We start from the raw sequence: 22,336 nt of genomic DNA, 5'->3' as shown, positions 1-22,336 counted from the left end.
AGCTGGAGTCCTCTCAGCCCCTCAGATCAGCTGCTTTTAAAGGTGGCCGAGAGCGTCAAGACCTCCCCAGAACTTCACACGCGTCCAATCACAGAGGGACAAGTGCCAAATTACAGCGAGAAAAATAAAAAAATCAACGGGAAATACTTGAATTTCGACCCCGAACCTGTTTGTCCAGGTGTAGTGCTGGACACCGGGAGCCAATGGCACAGCTGGGGGCGGATTTGTGCGTAAAAGCTCAGGTATAAATCCCACCTGGATGCTCTCCATACGTCAGGTGAGTCTCCAGCCAGAAACTCTGTCATCCAGCAGCAGCAGCGATGCCTTCGAAGAACACCGCCGCCAGCATGTTCGGTGGAGCCGGGGGAAGAGGCTCCAGGGCGTCCGTGGCGAGCCTGGAGGGGCTGCGGAACGTGCTGCGCAACGACACGGAGAGGGACTCCGCTCCCGTCGCTCCAGCTGCAGCCGCCCCCGCCGCCCCTGTGGACGACAAGCAGACGCTGCGCGGCCTGAACGACCGTCTGTCCGGTTACCTGGACCGGGTGAGGCAGCTGCAGGAGGAGAACCGGGACCTGCAGAAGCAGATCGATGACATTCTGGCCAAGAGGAAAGCACCGGAAGGACGCGACTGGGATGAAGTCCAGAAACCTCTGGATGACCTCAAGAAGAAGGTCAGTGCAGTTCTCCAGAATGGTTCTTTTCCATTTAACGAGTCTAACGTGAAATAATATTAAAAACAACTGCAATTGTAAATAACCTGAAACTTTTGCAAAATTTCCTATATTTCTAATAAAAACTGCAGATATGTGGGAACAATAAGTAAAAGATTTTTTTTAGCACAAAGGCTCTTAAATACATTCATAAATCAATCATAATTTCACATTTATTTTTAACAGATTAAACTGCTAAATTCAAGTTTAGTTTCATGACTATTTTTAAATATATATAAATTAGTGGTAGGTGCAGACACAGATCAGGTGAGGGTTTACAAAATATTGATTTAATAAATGGAAAATGGTCTGTATTTATATAGCGCTTTACTATACTTGAAAGATACCCAAAGCGCTTTACAAGATACGTCACATTCACCCATTCACACACTGATGGCGGAATAGAAACTGAATTGAGGAGAAATAGCCAATCTTATAACCGGGCAAATGATCCAAAAGTCAGAATATAATTAACTGAGGGGACTACAAACACGATCAGGATAACGAGGGGAGAGGACGGGTGGAGCTACGACAAACCAGACTTCATTTGAAAAAGAGGCAAAACAACAAAACCCCAGAAACAGCTCTCAGCTAACAAGCAGAATGGTTTCAAAGGAAAACTGATATGAATAAAGTAAAGCAAGACTGACAAAACGGGGGAGGAAGTGAGAAAGAACGAGGGAGCCAGCAGGGGCTGGAGTTCATGACAGGTTTTGTGATTTTACACAGATTTCTTTCTTAAATGAGAGAGATGTGATATAATTGAAGAAGGTTTATGCCAAATTTAGACTTGAAAACAGATTTTAGTTATGGAAAATGAGTGTATTTTATGCAATGGTTATTTTTTAATGATTATGCATTCATATTTTTTGCAGTTTCGTCTTAATAAATAGTTATCGAATCAGTATGTGTGTCATGCTTTTATCTCCTCAGATCAAAGACATCACCATGGACAATGCAAAGCTGCTGCTCCAGATCGACAACACCAAACTGGCCAATGATGACTTCAAGAACAAGTAAATATCACACTTTTTAAATATAAGATGCACCAATTTTAATAATGTTAGTGGTCTTGTTGAATTTGCAGACAGTAACCGAGACCTGAACGTATATGTTTGTCTGCAGGCTGGACGATGAGAAAAAGGCCCGTAAGGAATTAGAGAAAGACCTGGATGACCTGAAGAAGGTCAAAGAAGACACCAAACTGAACCGTGAGCAGATGCAGAAAGAGATCGATCTGGTGAAGGATGAAGTCACTCGTCTCGAGCAGGAACACAAAGACGTGAGTCCAAAAACAAACCACTCCTAATGCGGCAAACAACACTGTACTGCGTGAAATCTGAGGCAAACTCGTGGTTGTTGCAGGAGGTGGATGCTCTGATCGAGAAGATCAAGGACTCCGAGGTGAAGGTGGAGATTGATTCCCAGAACTCCAACCTGGCTGAGGTTGTCAACACCATCCGAGCCCAGTACGACAAACTGGCCCAGAAGAACCTGAAGGAGACGGAGGACTGGTACAAGAGCAAGGTGTGTTACCTGCAGGATGATAAGGTCAGTCTGCTGCCTCTCCTCTGCTCACCTCACTGCCTCCATCTTGGTTTCAGTTTGACACCATCAAGGTGGAGGAAGCCCAGAACGTGGAGGCCCTGCAGTCTGGAAAGACGGAGCTCAAGGATCTGCTGAGAGAGAAGCAAACTATGGAAATCCAGATTCAGAGCTCACTGAGCACGGTAACCAAACACACGCATGAACCACAAAATCCAACATACACTGTAAAAATCCTGTAATATAACGGAAATAACCACATCAAAACAATGCGATCATTTTCCACAAAAAAATCTGCTTTTTTGCCTAAATGTGTAGATACTTTTGAACCCATACTTTTGTCTATTTTTGTAATTTTATTGACAACAGCGTAGCTTGGCTAAATTTAGCTTAGCTTAGGTGTAAAATCATATAATCGATACTTCTTTTTTTTGTGTTTGCCACTAATTGTATGTGATCTTAGAAATATATTTACAGTATTAAACTTGAATTTAAGAGTTTTATATATTAAATGAAAAGTAATTTTTTAAAAGTACAATAAATTTACAAATATATTTTAACAGTGTTATAATGTCATAAAATTAACAACATTATAAATGTAAATTTACAGTCGGTTTTTGTAATTTTATTGACATCAGCTTAGCTGAAGGACTGGAAACAGGGAAACAGTAAGTTAGCAGTAAGTAAGTTATATTCAGTGATGGCAACAACAAATTCAGTCAGCAAATTAACTTACATGTTCTTCAACCTTTTCTCAATATCTTCAGTTCAAAATACACTACATACACTATATACAAGTACTATACTATACTATATATGTATATATATATATACTATCAAATAGCTGGGCTGTTTACAATCGAATGATAGCTTCAGTGAAAGTCTTGCGGGAGTCCGCGAGACTCCCGCGAGATGTTAACAACGTTAACATCAGCGACAATAAAGTGTTCAAATTTGAAATTAAATTGGCGGAAATCCGCGGATCCACGGAAAATTGCCATCCCTGTATATTAAAACAGACTAACCCCAGTATTAATTGGATGGTCTGATGGATAGATATTAGGATATTTGTATGCATATTAAAGGAAAGAAATGACCCTAAAAACACAGATTTTTTTCCTGACAGTCTAAGAACTACATGATGAAACACCCTGAAGCTACAGTCTACACAAACAGCTGAGCTTTATTGGCGGTTTACACAGCGAGTTCATTGTCAAGACAAGCTTGGAGAGGCCTTGTTTTGACACAGAAACCTCAACATTTTTTGTGTTTTTACATAATTGTCCTGCAGTTTTGTAAAACTGTGACATCCAGCATGTGAGTGGATCCCCATCAGGCCTGCAGCAAATTCCAAATGTCCTCCAAGCTATAATTTCCTTGAGGTGCACAGAACAAAATCTGTCCTCAAATGCTGTCAGGAAAGAAAGACCCACCTGCAAGGCTCGTAGATGTCTTCACAGGCATTCCTGACTGCCCTGTCATTACAAACTGCTGTTTTAAACCACAAAAAGACTCCTTGTCTGTCCAATTTCTGTCTGGAGAGCCACCTGGATGAGCGCTTGTGTAACAAAAACACCTATGAACACTAACAAGTTCAAGGTATAGTGATTTCTTGCAGGTGTTAGGGTCTTGTGGTCCCCAAAACGAGGTCATCTATTATCTTCCTTTCAGTTCCGTAACCTGGAGGAGACCCTGTGCAGCACCAAAGCAGAATATGGTCAACGTCTGGCCCCATTAAACCAGGTAGTCCTTGACCTGGAGGCGGAGCTGAGGGAGGTGAGGTCACAGGTGGAGCAACAGGTGGAGACCAACAAGAACCTGCTGTGTGTGAAGATGAAGCTGGAGGCAGAAATCAACAATTACCAGCAGCTGATTTACGGCATGACCGCTGATAACGACAGGTGAGGAAGATCACAGATCAAAACAGCTGTAGCTGTGAAGCTATCAGAGCGTCAAAGACATCAAACCAAACTTGCTTTTCATACGGACACATCGATGCCAACTAATGTACTTTAACTAGAAATCAGACAGTTTTACAGCTGGAAGCATGACCATTAGTAGTTATTTTAATTACATTTGTTTTAAATTAAATAGCATTCTCTGGAATCGGCTTTGTGTAAGTCTTGCTTAGCATAGCTTTAAATTTTTGAAATTGACTTGTTCACATTTATGACAGAAGTCTGATGAGAAGATTAATATTAGTCAAATAAATATCTTAGCTTAGTTTAGGTTAGCAGAAAGACTGGGCTACTAGCATTACAAATAAACATGTCATGTGTTCAGTTTTTTAATTAGGACAAAAAACAATTGTGACATGATAATTAGTAAGCTGTTTACAGTCTCTCTGTCAAGCTAGGCTAACTAGCTGCTCAGTGCTAGCTGTAGCATATTCTCATTTAGTAATGGCTTTAAAGTGAAGAATTATTTTTCCTAAATGTTAAACTAATCCTTTACAAGATTGAAAGGGGAATACATACAAACATGGAACTTTTTCTTCTTCGTTTTTATATTATTGTGATTATTATTACGTTAGCATACTTTATGCTCTTCTTCCCTGACAGCTTGGAGTTTGACTTAGAGGATGCACTGCATCGTGGTAAGTCCTGGTAGAAAATAAAAATTAAAAAATACATAAAAAATACATAATATACCTCACAATTGGTATAGTTTTAGAGTTAAACTTGAAAGCTAACCCTTACGCCACTTTACAGGAATAGTTTTGGGAAGTACACATGCCAGCTTTCTTGCTAAAAAAAACAACTAGGTGAGAAGAAGAATGCAATGCTAACATCTGTCCTTTTAATATAGCCAGCAGTAGGTTAGCTGAGCTTTGCACAAAGACAAAAAAATGAGAAACAGTCAATTAGTATATTTTAATTTAGAACTAAGACTGGAAAAATGGAAAAAGGTAGTGTAGCATGGGTTGACTTAGCACAAAGACTGGAAATGGAAATTCAGTAGGCTAGATTAGTTTAGCTTAGCACAATAACCAGAAATGGGGAAACAGTTGGTTAGCTTAGCACAAAGGTGGGATATGAAGAAACAAAGGGCAGCTTCCTACAGGTTCTAGTAAACTTTATCTCTGTTGTTTTGATTGTATGAAAATGGCTGCTAGCTGTAGCTCAGAAGGCAGATGTATGAATAGTGTTGATCTTCTCATCTAAGTCAACATATTTTTCAAAACGTCAAAAACTATTCCTTCTCAATAGTCATGTCACTAAACTGCACTAAGTTGCTGCATGTGATCACACCTGATTTTAACCTCCACCACAATCAGAAATGACTCTCCTTCAGAATCACACAGATTAAAGGGATTCTCAACACATTTCTATGTTTAAATCTGTTCTATTTTTCTATTTATAGGTCCGCAAAAGCCTGACGAGAAGGTGCAGGAAAAGGTAAAGAAAGAAGTTGTTGTGAAGCAAGAAAGCGCCCCCTCTAACAAATCCGCTCCCCCCAAAGCCCCTGAAGATGCTGAAACAGAAAAACCCAGTGAAGTGGAGGAAGAACACGCCATCGAGGCCGAGACGGCTGCTGCCAACATGGAAGCAGATCCAGCCAGCAGCCCAGCTAAAAAGAAAAAACCCAAAACTAAGAAAGATTCATCCTCTTCCTCCTCCTCCTCCTCTTCATCTTCCTCTTCCTCCTCTGAGTCTGAGAATGAAAATGAAAAGCCCAAAAATGAGAATGAAGTGGCCAAAGCTTGATCCTTCAAAGCTTCTTTTCTGCTCTGTATCTTTTCTGTTTCTCAGCAAAGTATCACATTAACACTATTGAGGTGTTTTCTCAGATGCCACTGAAATAAAGAGATTTGATCAAGCTCCCAGAATGTTTTATTCACTCTTTTGCTATAGAAATTATCTGCCTATCGCTCACCTTTGTACTAGATAATTTGGTAACACAAACTGCAGGGATTTCCAACCATTTTTCCTCACCATTTTTTAGTTTTTATTTTAGATTTTGTTTGAAATGCACAAAACTATCAATAAAACTGGAAAAAGGAAGGAACTCACACATCTAATGTAAACTGACATTAGAAACCTGCATCTGTGAATAATTTGATAGCTAAATCTTCTAAATTCAAGTTTAATAAAGTGAATATATTTCTACAATTAAAACAATTAGTGAAAACAGGAAAAGAAGCAATATTGGTAGAATACTTAAGCATACGTTTTTGGTGAAATGAGAGATATTTCAATTAATAACACAATTGTTTTCAACAAAAACATTGAACAAGTGTGTTTTCAAGTGTGTGAAGCACTGGTAATCTGCCAATATGCAGTATTTCATCATCTACTTGTATGTATTATGTATTATAGGTAACATCATTGTTTTTACACATGCAAATTGACTTTTTTTAAACATTAAAAAAACCCTAAAATGCAATGAGCTACAAATACATTTTAGCTACATGAATTTGCTGAAGTTGTGCCAGATGTTTTTTTTGTTTTTAACTTGAAACAAAATGTTAATAGCCAATATTTTGCGTGTCCGAAAATTCTTATAAATGCCGAGCTCACTGTATCCTTCCGCAGCAGGTGGCATAAATACCAACAAGTGGTTGAAAACCCACACAACATTCAGTTTGTCATCATTTAAGAAGTAGAAAAGCAGCATTCTCACTTCCAGCCATGAAATACTTGCCTTTTTTTTTTTTGAAAACCTGCGCAGAACGTGCGAAGGCTGCTTTAATGTTGACAACAAAGCAGATACGACCAGATGAGTGATCAATCAGTGGTCGAAAGATTCAGCTTCTGCTACTCAAAGTGCAGTAATATGAATTAAAGCCAAACCAGACTCCGTCCACTATTACAAATATTATGAATTATTGTAAAAAATACGGAGCTTATGTGTAGGAATACTTCAAATTAACACACTGATCGTGTAAAAGGCCAAATGAAAGAGTTTTACCTGTGATGTGTTGGTGTCCAAATCATGATTTTAGGCATTTTTGAGTGTGAATTTACATGTATTGTTGTTTGTCACCGACTCAAAAATGCTGCGAATTTGCATACAGAACTGGATAATCGGGAAAAATCAAGAAAACTACACTAAACAACATTCACAGCCATTTACTATACAAGCAGTGCAGCTTATTCTGTCTCCCTGGGTATTAGAATTCTTCACTTCTCCAGCAAGAAAGGTTTGAGTGAACTGCTACTAATCTGTGTGCATCAATAAAATTCTGAGACAAACATGCTTTTTTAAAGAGTGATTTATTTCATCTTTTCAAATGACAATGGTACAGACGACATGAAAGCACGGAGAGGAATCATCCAATACATGGATATCGCATGGTGAGGGCTGAGGGGCAAGCAAGAGTACCAAATGGAGTAAAAGATATCGTATCAAAAATTTCTTTTTTTCATATATATATTTATATAGGACTAATAATTCTCTTTAACTATGCAAAGCAAGGAATGCCCTTTTTTCCATTTATCTTGAGCCTTGGCTTTCCCTAAGTAGAGCCATCGTTATGATCATCCAAATAATAATAATTAAAAAAAACAAAAAAAAAACTGGACACGTTTTGGGGAGGCTGGGCGGGCGAGGGGGGGCGTTTAGAGGCGTCCTGGAGTCCTGTCCGGTGTGGCGTTGAGTCTCATTGGGCGTGTCCACGGGGGCCTGGATTTGTCAGGTGGAGGTCGGCCTCAGCGGGAGAAGGTCTTTCCGCTGGGAAAGCAAAAACAAACCAAATAAAAAACCCCACACACGTTAGACGTCACACAAAACAGATCAAAAACATTCCCATATGGTGAAAATAAAGCTACAACCAGCATGCGGTGAGCTTAGCTTAGCATAAAGATTAAAGAAAGAGGAGCTAATGGGCTCATCTTTCTTTAATCTGGACAGAGAGGCATGGAGACCATTAGCATCTCTAAACTGTACCAACATGACGAACAAGAATTAATCCGACACATGAATCCCTATAAAGCCACAACATATGAACCCAAAGCTCCACAGAAACAGCGCAAACATGGCTGGGTGTTTTCTGTGCAGCAGAATGCCAGAAATCATGACAAAAGGGGAAAATGAAAGCAGAATTGTTTTCTTTGTTTCGCAAAAAATGAATCAACAACAGAATCAGCATGTTCAATATTGTTCCAAGTGCTCACAGAAAAAACACGCTACGTACTCTTATATTTTTATGACTTGCATTTTGTATATTTTTTACTTCCGTGTCTCCTATCCTGTCTGTGTAAACACTGCCGGCAGTTCAGCCAAAGCTCATTCATTTCTGACCACAGCTGAGTCACTACTGGCGTCTTGATTATGCTGAATTTTTATTTTTTTTGACCAGAATTAGCACAATCTGTTCATTTTTGGCAAAGTTCAAATACAAAACAAAGCAATTAAAAAAAACATCACTGTTAAGCTCTAATTTGCTTTTCTTTTCCGACTAAACTACATGCATTTTTCTATAAACTCAATGCTTTTTTCCGTTTTAACAGTTGTTTGCTTCAATGCTTCAATATACGGGCCATTCCAGAATTGGAGGACATTTTAAATCCCACTCATCAAACACTAAAAGATGCAGTTGTTGTGTAAATTTACTTGTCCTGAGACCAAATCTTTAAAAACTAGAAGAAACGAATGTCTGAAAATATTATTAAAAATATCAAATAAGTCTTGAGTTCTTCCTAAAATGCCATTTTTTTCTTGCACCAGCCCCTGATAACCAAATAAAACAGTTAAAATACAACTTAAATATCATTTTTTTAGCTATTATTTTTTCATTGACGTCTCTCGCACTTCTATTTGTAATCAACATAATGTTTGAAATAATAATTATTATGCATGGAACGTGTCCCAAACAACCCTGTTAGCATAACGGTTTTGCAAAAGAATGGGTAGAGCAAAAAATAAGTCCTCTCTTTTATTTTTCAGATTTTCATGGCATTGTCAGCCTTGATTGAAGGTCTCACTCTACCTCATGCAACCCTGTTACGCATATTATCAGAAGAAGACAAATTTTTGTTGTGACATCCCGCACATTCATCAGTATCTCCTCACATCTTAGACCATACCGCAAATCGACAGTGACGGGTACAAAAGTTTTGGAATGCTTTTATCGGTCTCATACCTCTGTGATTGACACTTACATTTGGTTTTATTTTCCTGAGAATTTCTGAGTTGACAGCTTTTTTTCCCCTTGTAACCAAACCTAGGATTCTTGTCGAATGTTTGTCTGTCTTCCAAGATGTCAATTAGCAGGATTCTCCTCTCAGTTACACATTACCCACAGAACAAAGACTCTCAGTGTAGCTACAGTAGAAATTTCTCTATTCCTACAGCACTATGAAGCTGAAAATCAGTGCATGTGCGACTGTTTGGAGGTTTGAGCAAAGCTAGGAGTGTAGAAATTCCATTCTGAGTCATTTCAAACACTGCAAAAGCCGTGCGTGCAAACACAGCAACACACCTCCAAAACACACAAAGATTCACATGCAGAAATACGGTTATCTCAAGCTGGAATCTGCATGTTTTGAGCTGCAAAGACCCTTTCATGCTGTAAGTGCGGACAATGCTTCACGAACATCACTGAAGGTCTTTATGATAAGATTGGAAACGGCAAAAGGGAGGCAGTTAAATTTTAAAATCTGATCAAAAACATTCATTGGATTGAAGAATCATGGCGTGATAACTACCACACATTCTTCTTCTTACACACCATCATTTCAGACTTTTGACATGCACAGATGTTAATGCTGCATCTGTACAGGCGCCAGAGGAGGGTGTAGAGCGAGCAGAGGCTACTTACGAGATGGTCTTCATCTCCTTCTTCTCGGCGTCGGGTCGAGCGCGATTCAGCACCTTGAGGAAGTCTGACGTCTTGGCCCTCATACGTGTGTGAATGTAGGCCTGCAGTAGAGGATGCAAAACATTGATCACATCTCACCGTGTAATCTTGGAATCAATCTTAAAGGATATTAAGATAATGAGACGGCATGTTTCCACACAATCGGAACCCATTTTTCCGAGCTTTGCGTTAATGTGTCAGTGACTGTGGCAGCAGAAACCGCCACAGAAGAGATCATTTGTTTATCATCAACCAGTTTCTCAAGATCAACCCACAGTTGTCCATAATTCCATCAGTCTTGTCATCCCTGCTGTCAGACACAAAAACATCCGGTTCCGCTATCAACCGCCAGATCGCCAGCTTCAAACAAAACGAAACAAAAGCCTGTCACATGCCTCCAAACTGTAAGTCATCCAAAAAATGGCTTTGATTAGGGCTTACAGCTGAGAGGAGGCCGTTTAAGGAGACATCTCAAGCATGTCTTTTATTGTGTGCTGTGTACACAAACACCCACTCTGGCCCAAAACCTGTGTGAAGACTGAGGGTGGTGGAACAAGTTCTGCCCAGCAAGTTCCTCTGTTTGATCTCACCTGTGGCTGGACGTTCTATTGCAGAGAAAATGGAGGATGGAATGTACTATTACAGAGGAGGACTTTACAACTTGTTTAATGTCTATGATTAGAGTCAAGTTTCAGTTTGACAAGTTCATCCTTCATGCTCATCCTGTAGGAAAAAAACTGTAGCTCAAACTTCTCACAAGATCAGCAGTCTAAAGGCTGAAAGTAACAATAAAATTAATTAAAATTATCTATGTAAAGTAACATAAGGTGAAGTTGCAGTTGTGGTTAAGCAGTTATTAAAGTCCAGGGTATTTTAACCTATCTGACCCCAGCATCCAAATAAGCTGGACTATGCTAAAAGACAATTTCCCCTGCGGGATCAATAAAAAAAACATTCCAAACTCGAGCATTTATTATGAACCCACGAAGATCCACAAAAAACAAAAGAATCTAAATTAATATCTGAATGTCAGAATTTGAATTTCAGAAAATAGTATCTGCAGAACAGTTTGAGAGGAGTTTACAGAAAATACATCTTATTAGCAACCTTCATTTTTGCTTATGTGCAGCGAAGAGTATCAAAAAACTAAAATTCAATTTCTCAGTCAAGCAAAATTAATAAAAAGATCTGAATTTTAAGCAAGGATTTAAATGAGTTTTCTAATGTCCACAAAGAATCTGAGAATGCTTTCTGTCTTTAGAGTTTCTGGTTATCAGAAATGTTATCATTTTGCAGATTGTTGGACAGTTTGGCTAATATACTGGACCCTGGTTAGGTTAAACTCACCTTAGAGCACTTTATGTGGTAGTGCAGGTAGTCCCTGAAGGTGTGGATGAGGTTGATGGTGTTGTCTCTAGCATTGGCATTGGTGTGACGTGGGAACAGAACTGAAAAAAGTCACAACAGTGGGAAAAACCCCATCAAATCCAATAAGTAAATTTATTGTTTAAAAAAGCAAGGGAAAAGGTTTTAGTTCCTGTTCTGTACTGACCAAAGGTGATGTATCCAATGTTGTCCCCGACGGCTGCGTCTGTGTCCTTCAGCTCCAGAGGAGGCTCCCTGTGGCTGAACAGCACCTGGGGAGCTGTGTGACTCGCTCTCCGGCCCTCTTTAAACTCCTACACAACGCAACAAGAAGTGTACAGCAATGTTAATGTCTTTACTAACAAGCTAATTTTTAAATTAGCCTCCCGAACCCTAGTTTTTGTTTAACATTATGCCCTTTTATTCCTATCAATGTGATACACAAAGGTGTAAGCTAGTTAGCTTCAGTGGTCAACAGTTAGTTAAAGAGGCTGGAATTTTGATACCAAAATTACTTTCTTGAATGATGCATTTCAGCAAAAATAAAAGTTTTTAGAGAAGTTACTTTGATAAAAACTAATATATTCAATAATAACATCTTTATTTCGCTCTGCAGTATACATGAAGGTGTTAGCTAGCTAGCTAGCTAGCTCCCGTAGTGGATGGTTAACAGCTTGCTGCAGTCAATGTAAATTTAGAATGTTAGCTAGGCTAACATTAGCTAATGTCGGAACTCAGAAAGTTAGCTCGGCAAATTTGCTACCTGATGGAATACGTGACTACATTAAATAAGACACATTATTTTCAGCTAATGGTAAACAACTGAAATTATTGTTTAAAATTTCCCAGTCACCAAACAATAGTACTGGTTAACTTGCTCTGGCAAAAACCAAAGTTTCTTTTTAAATTTGTGACTTTTTTTCTGTCACTTACTTTAAATGTGGTGCTAACTAGTTAGCATATGTAGGTAACAACAGGCTGCTGAAGCTTATGAACTTAGAATGCTTGCTAGGTAAAACTTTAAAGACAGTTATACTACATTAAATTAGTACGGCTTAGCTACAACACAATTAAATGTGACATACTGACGCTACATTTGGCGTAACAGGAAAGCTTCCTGTTTTTCTGACTTGAATGCTACCTCCAGTTATACCAGATGAGCAGCTTCAGTTAGCTACTGAACAGCTACAAGTTAATGGTAAACACAGGGAAAGGTAAATTAAATGAATTACAGATAATACTGGAATGTATTTCAGTGTAACTGCTTGTCATTTTACTACTTGCTTGTTGACACCTGTGTAGCTTTTTCCACCAAATGAGAGATAATAGAGATCTTAATCATTCATGTTTTTTGTCTCTCCGTCAGAGTCACAGTCTGAGCAATACAACGTAAGCATATCTTAAATCTCAGCAGGTGTTGAGAATAGGGGTCAAACTGGCCAACTATGTATAGAGTAAAACAAAGAGACTAAAAAGTTTGAGTGTGTCGCCAATGCTGGTCCCACTGCCACCATACAATGCACAAAGACCTTTCTCATGGCTGTTAAATATGAAGCTATTTAGAAGATCTTATGCTAGAAGACTGTTAACAAAAATGAATCATAGAACCACAGCTGGAAGCTGTCTTTATAAGCCCACTCACCTGCATGAAGACTTTGCCGATGATGACATCGTCGTCGTCTTTGAACACTGTGCTGAACACCACCGTCACTCTGTCTTTCTTGGCCTCCACATACCTGTGGCGACAACACAACCCCACATGTCAGTCAGTGGAAGACCTTCAGAGGATTGCAAGCTGAAGCAAGACCTAAAATGTTTTGACTGTGAGGACAAAATCCCCATGAATGCTAGAAATATTTCCCACACTTGAAGACCTTTCAGTCCAAAGCCCAGACCTGTCCCATACTAAAAATCCTTCATTTTTTTAAAGGTTTGTCATAGCCTTTACATCACACATTTAAAACTAAAAGCTTCCAATCTGTCCCAGACGTACATGGACTCATCGTCTCTGTAGTGGACCACAGCCCTCTTCTCGCCCTCTTTGCCCTCCTCCTGAAACTTGAAGTACTTTTCAAACACAGAGGCGAAGCAGTTCCTCTTGAGCATCCCCGCCTGGTGGACAACCTCATCCTTATTGGCTGGTAGAGCGTCCAGGTCGTACAGGAGGGACACGTTGTAACCTGAAAGGAAGAAGACCGGAGAGGAGACATTAATTTAGCAATTGAAAGCTGGTCTTTAAATTCAGTTTTATATGAACCATCTGAACCTCAAGGAGTTGCTTTATCTCCTATTTGCTTTGTGTAAACATCAGCTGCAGTTCAGCTGAACACTCTCTCAATTTTTGTCATATGACTATTGATCACAGCTTAGTTATTAATTCTGACAGGATGTGGTTAATGCAGAATGCTCATATTTAGAAAATGTTTATATGAAACCCATGGAATGAAGTTATTCAGATTAGATATCATTGTCTTTTTATTCACTTTTGTCACAACTAAGGTCATACATTTATGTGCAGATATGGAGTTACAACTGGTAAGACTAGCTTTGCCTTTTACCGTTTTCTTATAGCTCTTCTAACACTAATGCCTTTTTTCTCAGTAATCAAAGTTTTCTCCCAGACAACCCAACAGCAAAATGTAAAACTGTGTTCTCTCTTTACGGCTCTTCCAGGTCGATCAACAAGATATAACACTGTTCTCTTACAGCTCTTCATGTGTAATAATATCATGTTTACCACTGGTGTTTCCCCCAATCATGTTTCTTACTGCAGTAACAGAAATGTGGGTATATTATCTTCCATGCCAAACTTGTAAATATTTAAATTAATCAAGTCATAGCTGCACTCAACCACATTTAAATTCATTGTGTCATATGTGCATACCATATGTAGATTTATCATTCCCGGCTTGTTATCTTGAAGAAATCTTTATGATCGCATCTTTATTTTTTTAGCCCTACTGTACTTTTAAATTTCTTGTCTTGCTTCTGTCATGCATTGTGCAGTGGATCAGTGGTTAGCACTGTCGCCTTCCAGCAGGAAGATCCCCGGTTTGTTACTCAGCCTGGGCCTGGGATCTTTCTACCTGGATTTAACATGGTCTTCCTGTGCATGCATGGGGTTTCTTTGGGTATTCTGGCTTTCTAACACAGTCTAAAAACATGTTGAGGTTAAATGAATCTAAATTGTTCGTATGTGTGAATGTGAGCAAGACTGTTTGTGTAACCCTGTGATAGACTGGTGACCTGTCGCGGGTGTCCCCTGCCTTCACCCTAAGTCGGCTGGAACAGACTCCAGCCTCCCTGTGACCCTAATGAGGATTAAGCGGTGTATAGATGGATGCTTCCGTCATGCTTTATCTGTATCCAGTTGCGGTACCAAGTGAATTTCCCAGTTAACGGATCAATAAAGTGTAACTTATCTTTTCTGAGAGAACAGCATGTCACAGATGAGAGGTTCAAGAACCATTGTAAAGATGATGCTTCTTACAGTTTCCGGCTCTGATATTTAGAGTCATTTTGTTGATTTTTCTAAAGATTTATGTGACTTCAAAAACTGACAGCACAGTTTAGGGTTCAGAGATTTACGCATTAGTGCCAGTAGTTTCTAAAAGTAGTTGTGGCAACTTTTCTGAAAACTTACCAGCCTCCGGTGAAACCAGGAAATTCCCATAAACCCTCTTGAGCAGCTGAAATTAAAAATATGACGGTTATTTGTATAACACTACTGTAAAAGCAGTTTCACAGAAAAACCATGACATAGAGGCTACCGAAAATAAAGGTCAAATCTTTGGTCACAGACAAGACAATGCATACAAGACAATTAGACTTCTCTCTCGTCGGAAAACTGTATAACTACTTTATTAAAATCATGTACATTTTGCAAGGCCAAGCTTTGAAATGGAGTCTGATGCTGCTGCTGCCTTGATGCTAGAACAGAGAACAAGTCCGCAGAGACAAGGAGACTTCTTTTGATCACTCTCAAAGTAATTCTTTGATTTTCAGAATGATTCCCACTTCAGTGAGGTTCACAGGAAACCTCCGAGATGAAGCATGTGGTTTAAAGAAATGTCAACAGCAGTAACAGCCGAGGCAGATAAACCAACTTTCTGCACAATGAAGGACTTGTACTGCGGCAGAAGGGAGGCGTTTGTCTTCTGGAGGTAATTGAAGGGGGGCCTCCTAATAGCTACCTGTCTTTATAACATGAACTGAGGTTGCAGAAATATGCAAATCAGACTCAGGTATGGCAATAATGCGCCACCAAAAGTCAACAAAAAATAATGTGGATTGTTAGTGCTTTGTTCGTGATTTCAGTCTAAGCATTGTTTTAGTGGAATTGAGCAAGAAGGGAGAAGAATGTGCAAGAGTAAACAATCCCTTTGACAAAACAACACGCTGACTCCTCTTACTGCATTCCAAAGAGACTTTTCACAGCCGAACTGTGACACTGCTGAGCCATTCACTCATCCCTCGGCTCTTGAGTTTAGGGGAATGAAGAGGGAAGTCGCTGGATGGCAGCCAAACCGTTCATACACTCGCAGTCAGCGCTTCCTCGCCTGCGGTGACTCACACAAACTCACTTCCTGTTTCTAGCAGAAGCCTCGGCAGCTGCTTTCTTCCTTACATGGCAACAGAGCTCCGCTGGTGTAGGTGTGTGTGTGTGTGCACAGTCTAAAAATGACCTCATTCTACTTCTTCTTTTGTGAACACGTCTGATTGACATTAAATTCCAACTCTAACAGCATTCTTGCCAGAGCTCGGTGGCGACAGTGTTTTCTTTGTTGCAGTCGGCATGATTGCAGGTTCAACAGTTCGCCTTCAGTTTGAAGGTATACGAGCGCTGAAATTACAAGTCTGCAATAAAAACAGCTGCGGCCCTCTCAGAAGGCAGCTTTTGATTTACTTTACACCACAGGCACAGTGTGTGAGAAACCCACAAACACATTTTAACCAGCTCTTGATATGTTATCTCACAATTTGAGAGAATTTGGGGGGGTTTCTGTTCTTCTCTATGAGTTAAAGGATGTGAAACAAGGCCTCTGTGTTATATAAAGAAACTCTTCTGCTATGCTAATGTTGCCTTCTCTCTCTGTCCGTTTTACCTCGTCAGCTCCGTGCTCCTGCAGCTCCTTGTAGAACTTCAGCGAGATGCTGACCATCACTTTGGTCTTGTCCCCGTTGGGGTTGGAGATGTGGTACAAGACGCCATCGAAATCTGCAGCAGAGACGGACAAACGTTAACGTCAGCAGGTGATAAACGAAGGGCGAGACCCTGAGGCTTCTCCTTCTGGCACATTGACGCACCGACACATTTTGTTTTTGGACAAATGTGCCGTCGTAACCCTTTGAAGCACAACACGAGTCAAGGGATATCCATTTCTGCATTGAATGTGGGTCACTTTTGACCCATGCTGTGCATCAGAGGATTAATTAGCAACCAGAATGCATATCAGTGCATCAAATTATGTCACTCAACTCAACATGTGAGATGTAACAGTTGTAGCCCGCCAGCGCTTACCGGCATATGAGGAAATGCGTAACAGGAAATTAATAACAGAAGCAGCTAACAATAGAGCGGCAACCATTATGGCGCTTAACACGATTAAGTTAATAATCAACTGGTTTTATAACTGATTAATCCCCCTGAGCATTTTTTTAGGAAGAAAAGTCTAAATTATTTGATTCCAGCTTCTTAAAAGTAATTTTTTTCTGGCATCTTTCCTCCTCTAGGACATGAAACTGAATATCTTTGGCTTTGGGAAACACTCATTGGCATTTTTCGCCATTTTCCGGACTGATCAACCAATCGATTAATCCAGAAAATAACTGGCAGTAAAAATAACCATTAGCCAAAGCTCAAAATCACTTTCAGCTCCAGCAACAAATATTGCAATGAGAAAATGTGCTTTCTCTGTATTTGGCGTTGGACAAAATACTGCAGGACACGACACATAAGACTGTGAAGCCCATTTGAGGGCAGCTGTCATGTAGGTTTTTCCTAAATGTAAATCCACACAGCAAGTAAACACGTGGAAACTGTGGAGGACCTTCCTTAAACAAATATTGGATGATATTCACAGATATCGACTTTGATGATGGAAACTATTAAAGAGTGCACCAGAAAGCCTCACTTAAGATTCAAGACATTTGTAAATGAATATCAACAACTAATCTGAGCCGAAGCAAACAACAAGCCTCACCGGTGAGATTAAAAAGAGGACATTAAATACACAGCAAACTGCTCACCTGCAAACGTCACATCGACGGCCTCTGGTTTGGTTCTGCAAGGAGAAAACAAAATATAGACAGCTGTAATTTGTGAAGCTCACCAAGTCGCAAGTATTTGACATGTTAACGTTCAGCGCGAATTAGCATATCGCAAAGGGTACATTTAAGGACATAACTTATGAAGAGCATCTGACTCAGGACACAAACTGTAATGTCAGTGGTTTTACAAATCAATGCCATCCCTGTTTGACAATCACATTTTTGATGGCATCTCATTGATTGCATGGTAAAAACTGTAATGAAGCCCACTTTAAAAATCATGCTGCGAATCAAATATCTATCAGAGAAAGTGCAAATTTAATATTTCCACCTTTCAGTCTGACAGCTTATTTGCTGATTTGTGGAACTAATTACAACTGTTTAGCAACAAGAAACTAACATTTCTGACATATCCTAGATCTAGCTTTTCAGCTGAGGGTCTACCATTTTCCTTAGATTAAATTAAAGATTACATTTTAAGACCCAAGCCTGAGCTTCAGAAAATTACTGGAATTCTAACACTAAAAAAGTAGTCAACAACGAAAATATTTGTTAGCGACTAGAGTGGATCAGTTAACCAGAAACAAACATAAACGTCTGTTTGTTGTTGTTCATTTTTAATGTCTAGAATCTTACATAACCACTAAGCTTTCTTTTAAGAACAGCAAAGCATTGTTTTGAGGGATGCACAGTTGTAAATCGATGCTTTCAGAGGTGGATGCTGCAGCGACTTGTCCAGGCTGCATACTGTGCATGCTTCAAGAAGCCGCTGCTGCACAGAGTCAAAGGCTTGACTCAGCTTGACTGCAGGAATGCGGAAGCTGGAGAGGGGGCTGTGCGTTAGCTCATACGTAGCCGCTTGGAGAGCAGGAAAATTTATGTTTTCTATGAAGTGACAACAGCACCTCAATAAAATATGATCAGCTGTGTGTGAATGCACCGTGATCAGTGTCTAATGAGAAGCTACACCAGATAACATCTATTAAAAAACCCTTTACTCCCTCTGCAATAACCACCACAAACAAAATAAAATAAGACACTACATACATTTTTTTTTGTCGGCTGCTGTTTCTTTTAGCTGTCTGTACTTTGTGAGATTGTGTTTTAAGCTTGTTTTTAGATGTTGTATTTTTATTGTTGGAGCCTTGTCAAAGGAGAATTTCTGTCACTGTTTGGGACAGACAAAAAGTCTATCGATCTACCTGAGCAGTTTATTTATGCTGAAGGACCTGTTGTTTCTGCATTATTTTACCTGCTCTGTAGCCCAGATGATGAGCAGTCCAGTTGAAACAGCATTAAATGACCAATTTAGCTTTTTTCGCTTCTCAAAAAGTGACTGCAGTGTCGACACTGCACTTCAAATGGACCATGCTAACTTAATTTTATTCATGAGGATTATATTTGACTAATTATAGCCCATAGAATAATTGCAAAGACACAATTTCTTTAAGTAAATACATAAATTCTATCTTTAAATCACGTTAACTGCAGTCTAAACAAGCATATTATCTTTGAAACTAACTAAGCATAAGAAACAACACTATAGCAAGGCCTATAGCCTGTAAATATAAGGGTTGATTATTGCAAAACATTTTCTTTTAGTGACAATAATCCATAAAGTTTCACAAAGGCACTCCTGCTGTCATACAGTTGTGTGTATTTGCACGATTTAACGGTTTAATTCATGTGAAAGAGGCTGTAGATGTACATAAACCGGGTTTAACAAGAAGAGCACCCAATTCGTGCAGGTGAAGTTTCTTTTGGCCATCGTTAAATGATGTTTGCGGTTTAACTCAACATAATAATCAATGTGGCCTTCGTCAAATATAAAACACTTGCAACCAACAACAGCTGAGTTACGGCTGGCTAGCTACTTCCATGCTATGCAACCTCGTAAAAACGTTTAAAACAGTTGTATTATGTGCTTTTGAAGTCAGTAGAAGCAAAATTTAATAATTAGATTGCTATCTTACATCCATGGAGTGTTGGGAAATCACCAGGATGAACCAAATCTAATGGGGTGACGAATTTAGCCACAACACTGACCGTGCAGACACACCCCAGCTCCAGGCGAACCAGTCACGGCGGACCACCGAGCTAATTCAACGTTAATTTATGCTGTAATTTGCCCCCAGTAGGACAATATAGCTGCGTTATGCGATGCTTTGGACGCTTACAACTGCACAAGAACCCCCGGTGCAATATTAAACGCAGCCATTATGTTTGACTACAGGGGCAGCTAGCCGCGTTAGCAGCTAGGTGTAACAATGATCTCTCACCCATTGGAAGCGCCGTCGAACTTGAGCGTCAGCGTCTCTTCTATAATACGGTTATTGATTTCTAACAGGATCATCGCAGCAGACGCCGGTGTCGAGGAGAAGGGGGAAGAATGGCCGGTGCTGTTCGGTAGGGATAAACCTCTTTGTGTCAAATTCTGCAATTTTTTTCCTCCGTTGACAGACCAGACCGCTTCCGTCGAGGCTCCTTCCGCCTGCAGCTTCCGCGTATTTTACACTCAGGACCCCAGACGCTTAGGGTGGCTAAACTGGTGCCTGCAATAAAGTCGTTATGACATTTTTTTTTACAACTGAGGCTGAACAGTGGCTACAACCTTGAATATTTAGCTTAAAAAACAAAGAAACGACGACGACAACAACAACAACAACAACAAATACCGTACAAAAATGTCGTTTTTTGTTTCTTTATTTAAAAAAAGGAATATTTAAAAAAATATCTCTAGATCTGTTCATCTGTCATTCCCATTATGTGGTGAAGACATGGAATTACTATTTTACTGCTATTAAAATATTTTCCTGTCATGTTTTCCATTTCACAGTCTCAAAACAGTGACATTTTCTTTGTCTGTTAGATACATTTTATTGTTTTACTAAATAACGATAATGACAATATAAGAGGAAATCCGTTGTCTATTCCCGACAAAATGTTTTTTGATTTAAATATTTTTGAGATATATATGCACTACCAGTCAAAAGTTTGGACACACCATCTTATTTAATGGTTTTTCTTTATTTTCATGACGATTTACATTGTAGATTCTCACTGAAGGCATCAAAACTATGAATGAACACATGAAATTATGTAGTAAACAAAGATGTGTGAAATAAGTCAAAACATGTTTTAGATTTTAGATTTTTCAAAATAGCCATCCTTTGCTTTGATTACTGCTTTGCGCACTCTTGCCACTCTCTCGATGAGCTTCATGAGGTGGTCACCATTTCCTCTTAGATGATCATTGTTGTTAATAGTTAGTTATTTTCTGGTTTATTGGATGAGCTTGTTTCCCTCACCAGCACCTGCATCTCTGCTCCTGGACTATTTACAGGGTTGGTAAACCACAGTAAACACAATTAAATAAAATGTATGAAAACAAGTATTTCTAAGGAGCGCCTTTCCATATTTTTGTAGGTTTAAATAATTATAAATAAGACTAATTTCAAGGCACATTGGTAGGGAACCACTGGAATGGCTATCCTACATTCACTTGCAAAAAATGCAGCATCTTATACTTTTTATTAATTTTGCTCTGAATGTACTTCAAAATGGTGCAATAATTAGGTTAAAATTTGAAGACTACTGGCCTGGGCGGACCAGATACTGTAACACGCAATCATAGCTTACCCAGTTTTGCTAAGTGGGTAAAGGAGAGGACTTGAAATCCTGAACTCAAAGTGAAGAACAATAAGTTATCAGGCCAAATTTTATAATTTTATGAATAAGTCTGTGATAGACCATCACACAGCAGGAGGCATAATCACCAACTGTGTAAAAGACAAGCAACTGCCCGAATAATTTGAATAATTACAATCTTTGTCATCCAGTCACTGTTTGTCGTCATGAAGTTAATGTGAGCACAGGTTTCCTTCGTGTCATTTTCTTTCCGGCTTTTGCTTCGTGATTCTTTGTCTGTCGTCCTGCTGCTGCTTGTGTTGCCCTCTCCACCAGCCTGACTTCCTTCATCAAGTCAAAAATGTTATTTTTAAAATCTCATCTCGGTCATTTTCTCCCCTAGTGTTCAAGTTAAATGGACCAAGGCTCATCCTTTCCCTCCTTCGTGACTTCAGGTAGGGCGTCTGGTGAATACATGGGTAGTGTCTACAGATACGGACCCGTACCCGTAGCCTGTGGTCTATGGATACGGCACTTTCTATTTGCCAGACAGATATGGACCCGTACGCAAGTCTCGCGAGTCAAGAAGCTGCTAACCACTGCAAACTGTTGAAAGGTAAGCAAAGGTTAAGGTTAGGGTTAGGTTTAGGGTCCGTACCTGTAGTACAGATGCTACGGGTCCGTACTACTAGCGTCTACCGGGAGTCACGTGACCAGATCTCGCGTATCTGATTGGCAAATGGCAAGTGCCGTATCCGTAGTCCACAGGCTACGGGTACAGGTCCGTATCTCTAGCAACAACCGAGTACATGAGCTAGCCTTTATTTTGATTTCAATTTAAATTCACGTGAGTTAATTCAGTAGTGCAAACAGTTGAACCAAATCTAATCTAGATGGTTATTTTAGATGAGGAGATCAAGATGTTTCACTCACATTTGATGCCCTGAGGCCCTTTAACATGATGAGATACAAACATTGGCTTCTGTGCAACTGCAAGCTCAGGCCAAATAATTAACAG

The 22,336-nt window shown here is 39.6% G+C and overlaps 2 protein-coding genes across 3 annotated transcripts; one reads left to right on the top strand and one right to left on the bottom strand.

Annotated features, from left to right (window-relative positions):
- Positions 1-320: 320 nt before the first annotated feature.
- Positions 321-6,075, top strand: zgc:92380 (uncharacterized protein LOC445086 homolog). Of its 2 annotated transcripts, XM_022212018.2 has the most exons (8): positions 321-671; positions 1,644-1,726; positions 1,836-1,992; positions 2,076-2,237; positions 2,315-2,440; positions 3,927-4,156; positions 4,817-4,851; positions 5,619-6,075. In XM_022212018.2, the coding sequence occupies exons 1-8, from the start codon at positions 321-323 to the stop codon at positions 5,960-5,962; spliced, it is 1,488 nt and encodes a 495-aa protein (XP_022067710.1). In that variant the 3' UTR covers positions 5,963-6,075. The 2 variants fall into 2 exon arrangements, with proteins under 2 accessions (XP_022067710.1, XP_051797753.1); XM_051941793.1 differs by lacking the exon at positions 4,817-4,851 and having other exon boundaries at positions 5,619-5,753.
- A 1,700-nt stretch (positions 6,076-7,775) lies between these two features.
- arpc2 (actin related protein 2/3 complex, subunit 2) lies at positions 7,776-20,210 on the bottom strand. Its single transcript, XM_022212014.2, has 10 exons — positions 19,971-20,210; positions 17,671-17,705; positions 16,527-16,639; positions 15,065-15,110; positions 13,415-13,601; positions 13,064-13,157; positions 11,609-11,735; positions 11,404-11,504; positions 10,018-10,118; positions 7,776-7,928 (listed from the first exon to the last, which is right to left on the bottom strand). The coding sequence occupies exons 1-10, from the start codon at positions 20,042-20,044 to the stop codon at positions 7,907-7,909; spliced, it is 900 nt and encodes a 299-aa protein (XP_022067706.1). The 5' UTR covers positions 20,045-20,210; the 3' UTR covers positions 7,776-7,906.
- Between the last annotated feature and the right edge of the window lie 2,126 nt (positions 20,211-22,336).

This window comes from Acanthochromis polyacanthus, chromosome 22, assembly GCF_021347895.1.
Source record: "Acanthochromis polyacanthus isolate Apoly-LR-REF ecotype Palm Island chromosome 22, KAUST_Apoly_ChrSc, whole genome shotgun sequence".
In the NCBI taxonomy this organism is placed as follows: domain Eukaryota; kingdom Metazoa; phylum Chordata; class Actinopteri; family Pomacentridae; genus Acanthochromis; species Acanthochromis polyacanthus.
This window is presented reverse-complemented; position numbering and strand designations above follow the sequence as displayed.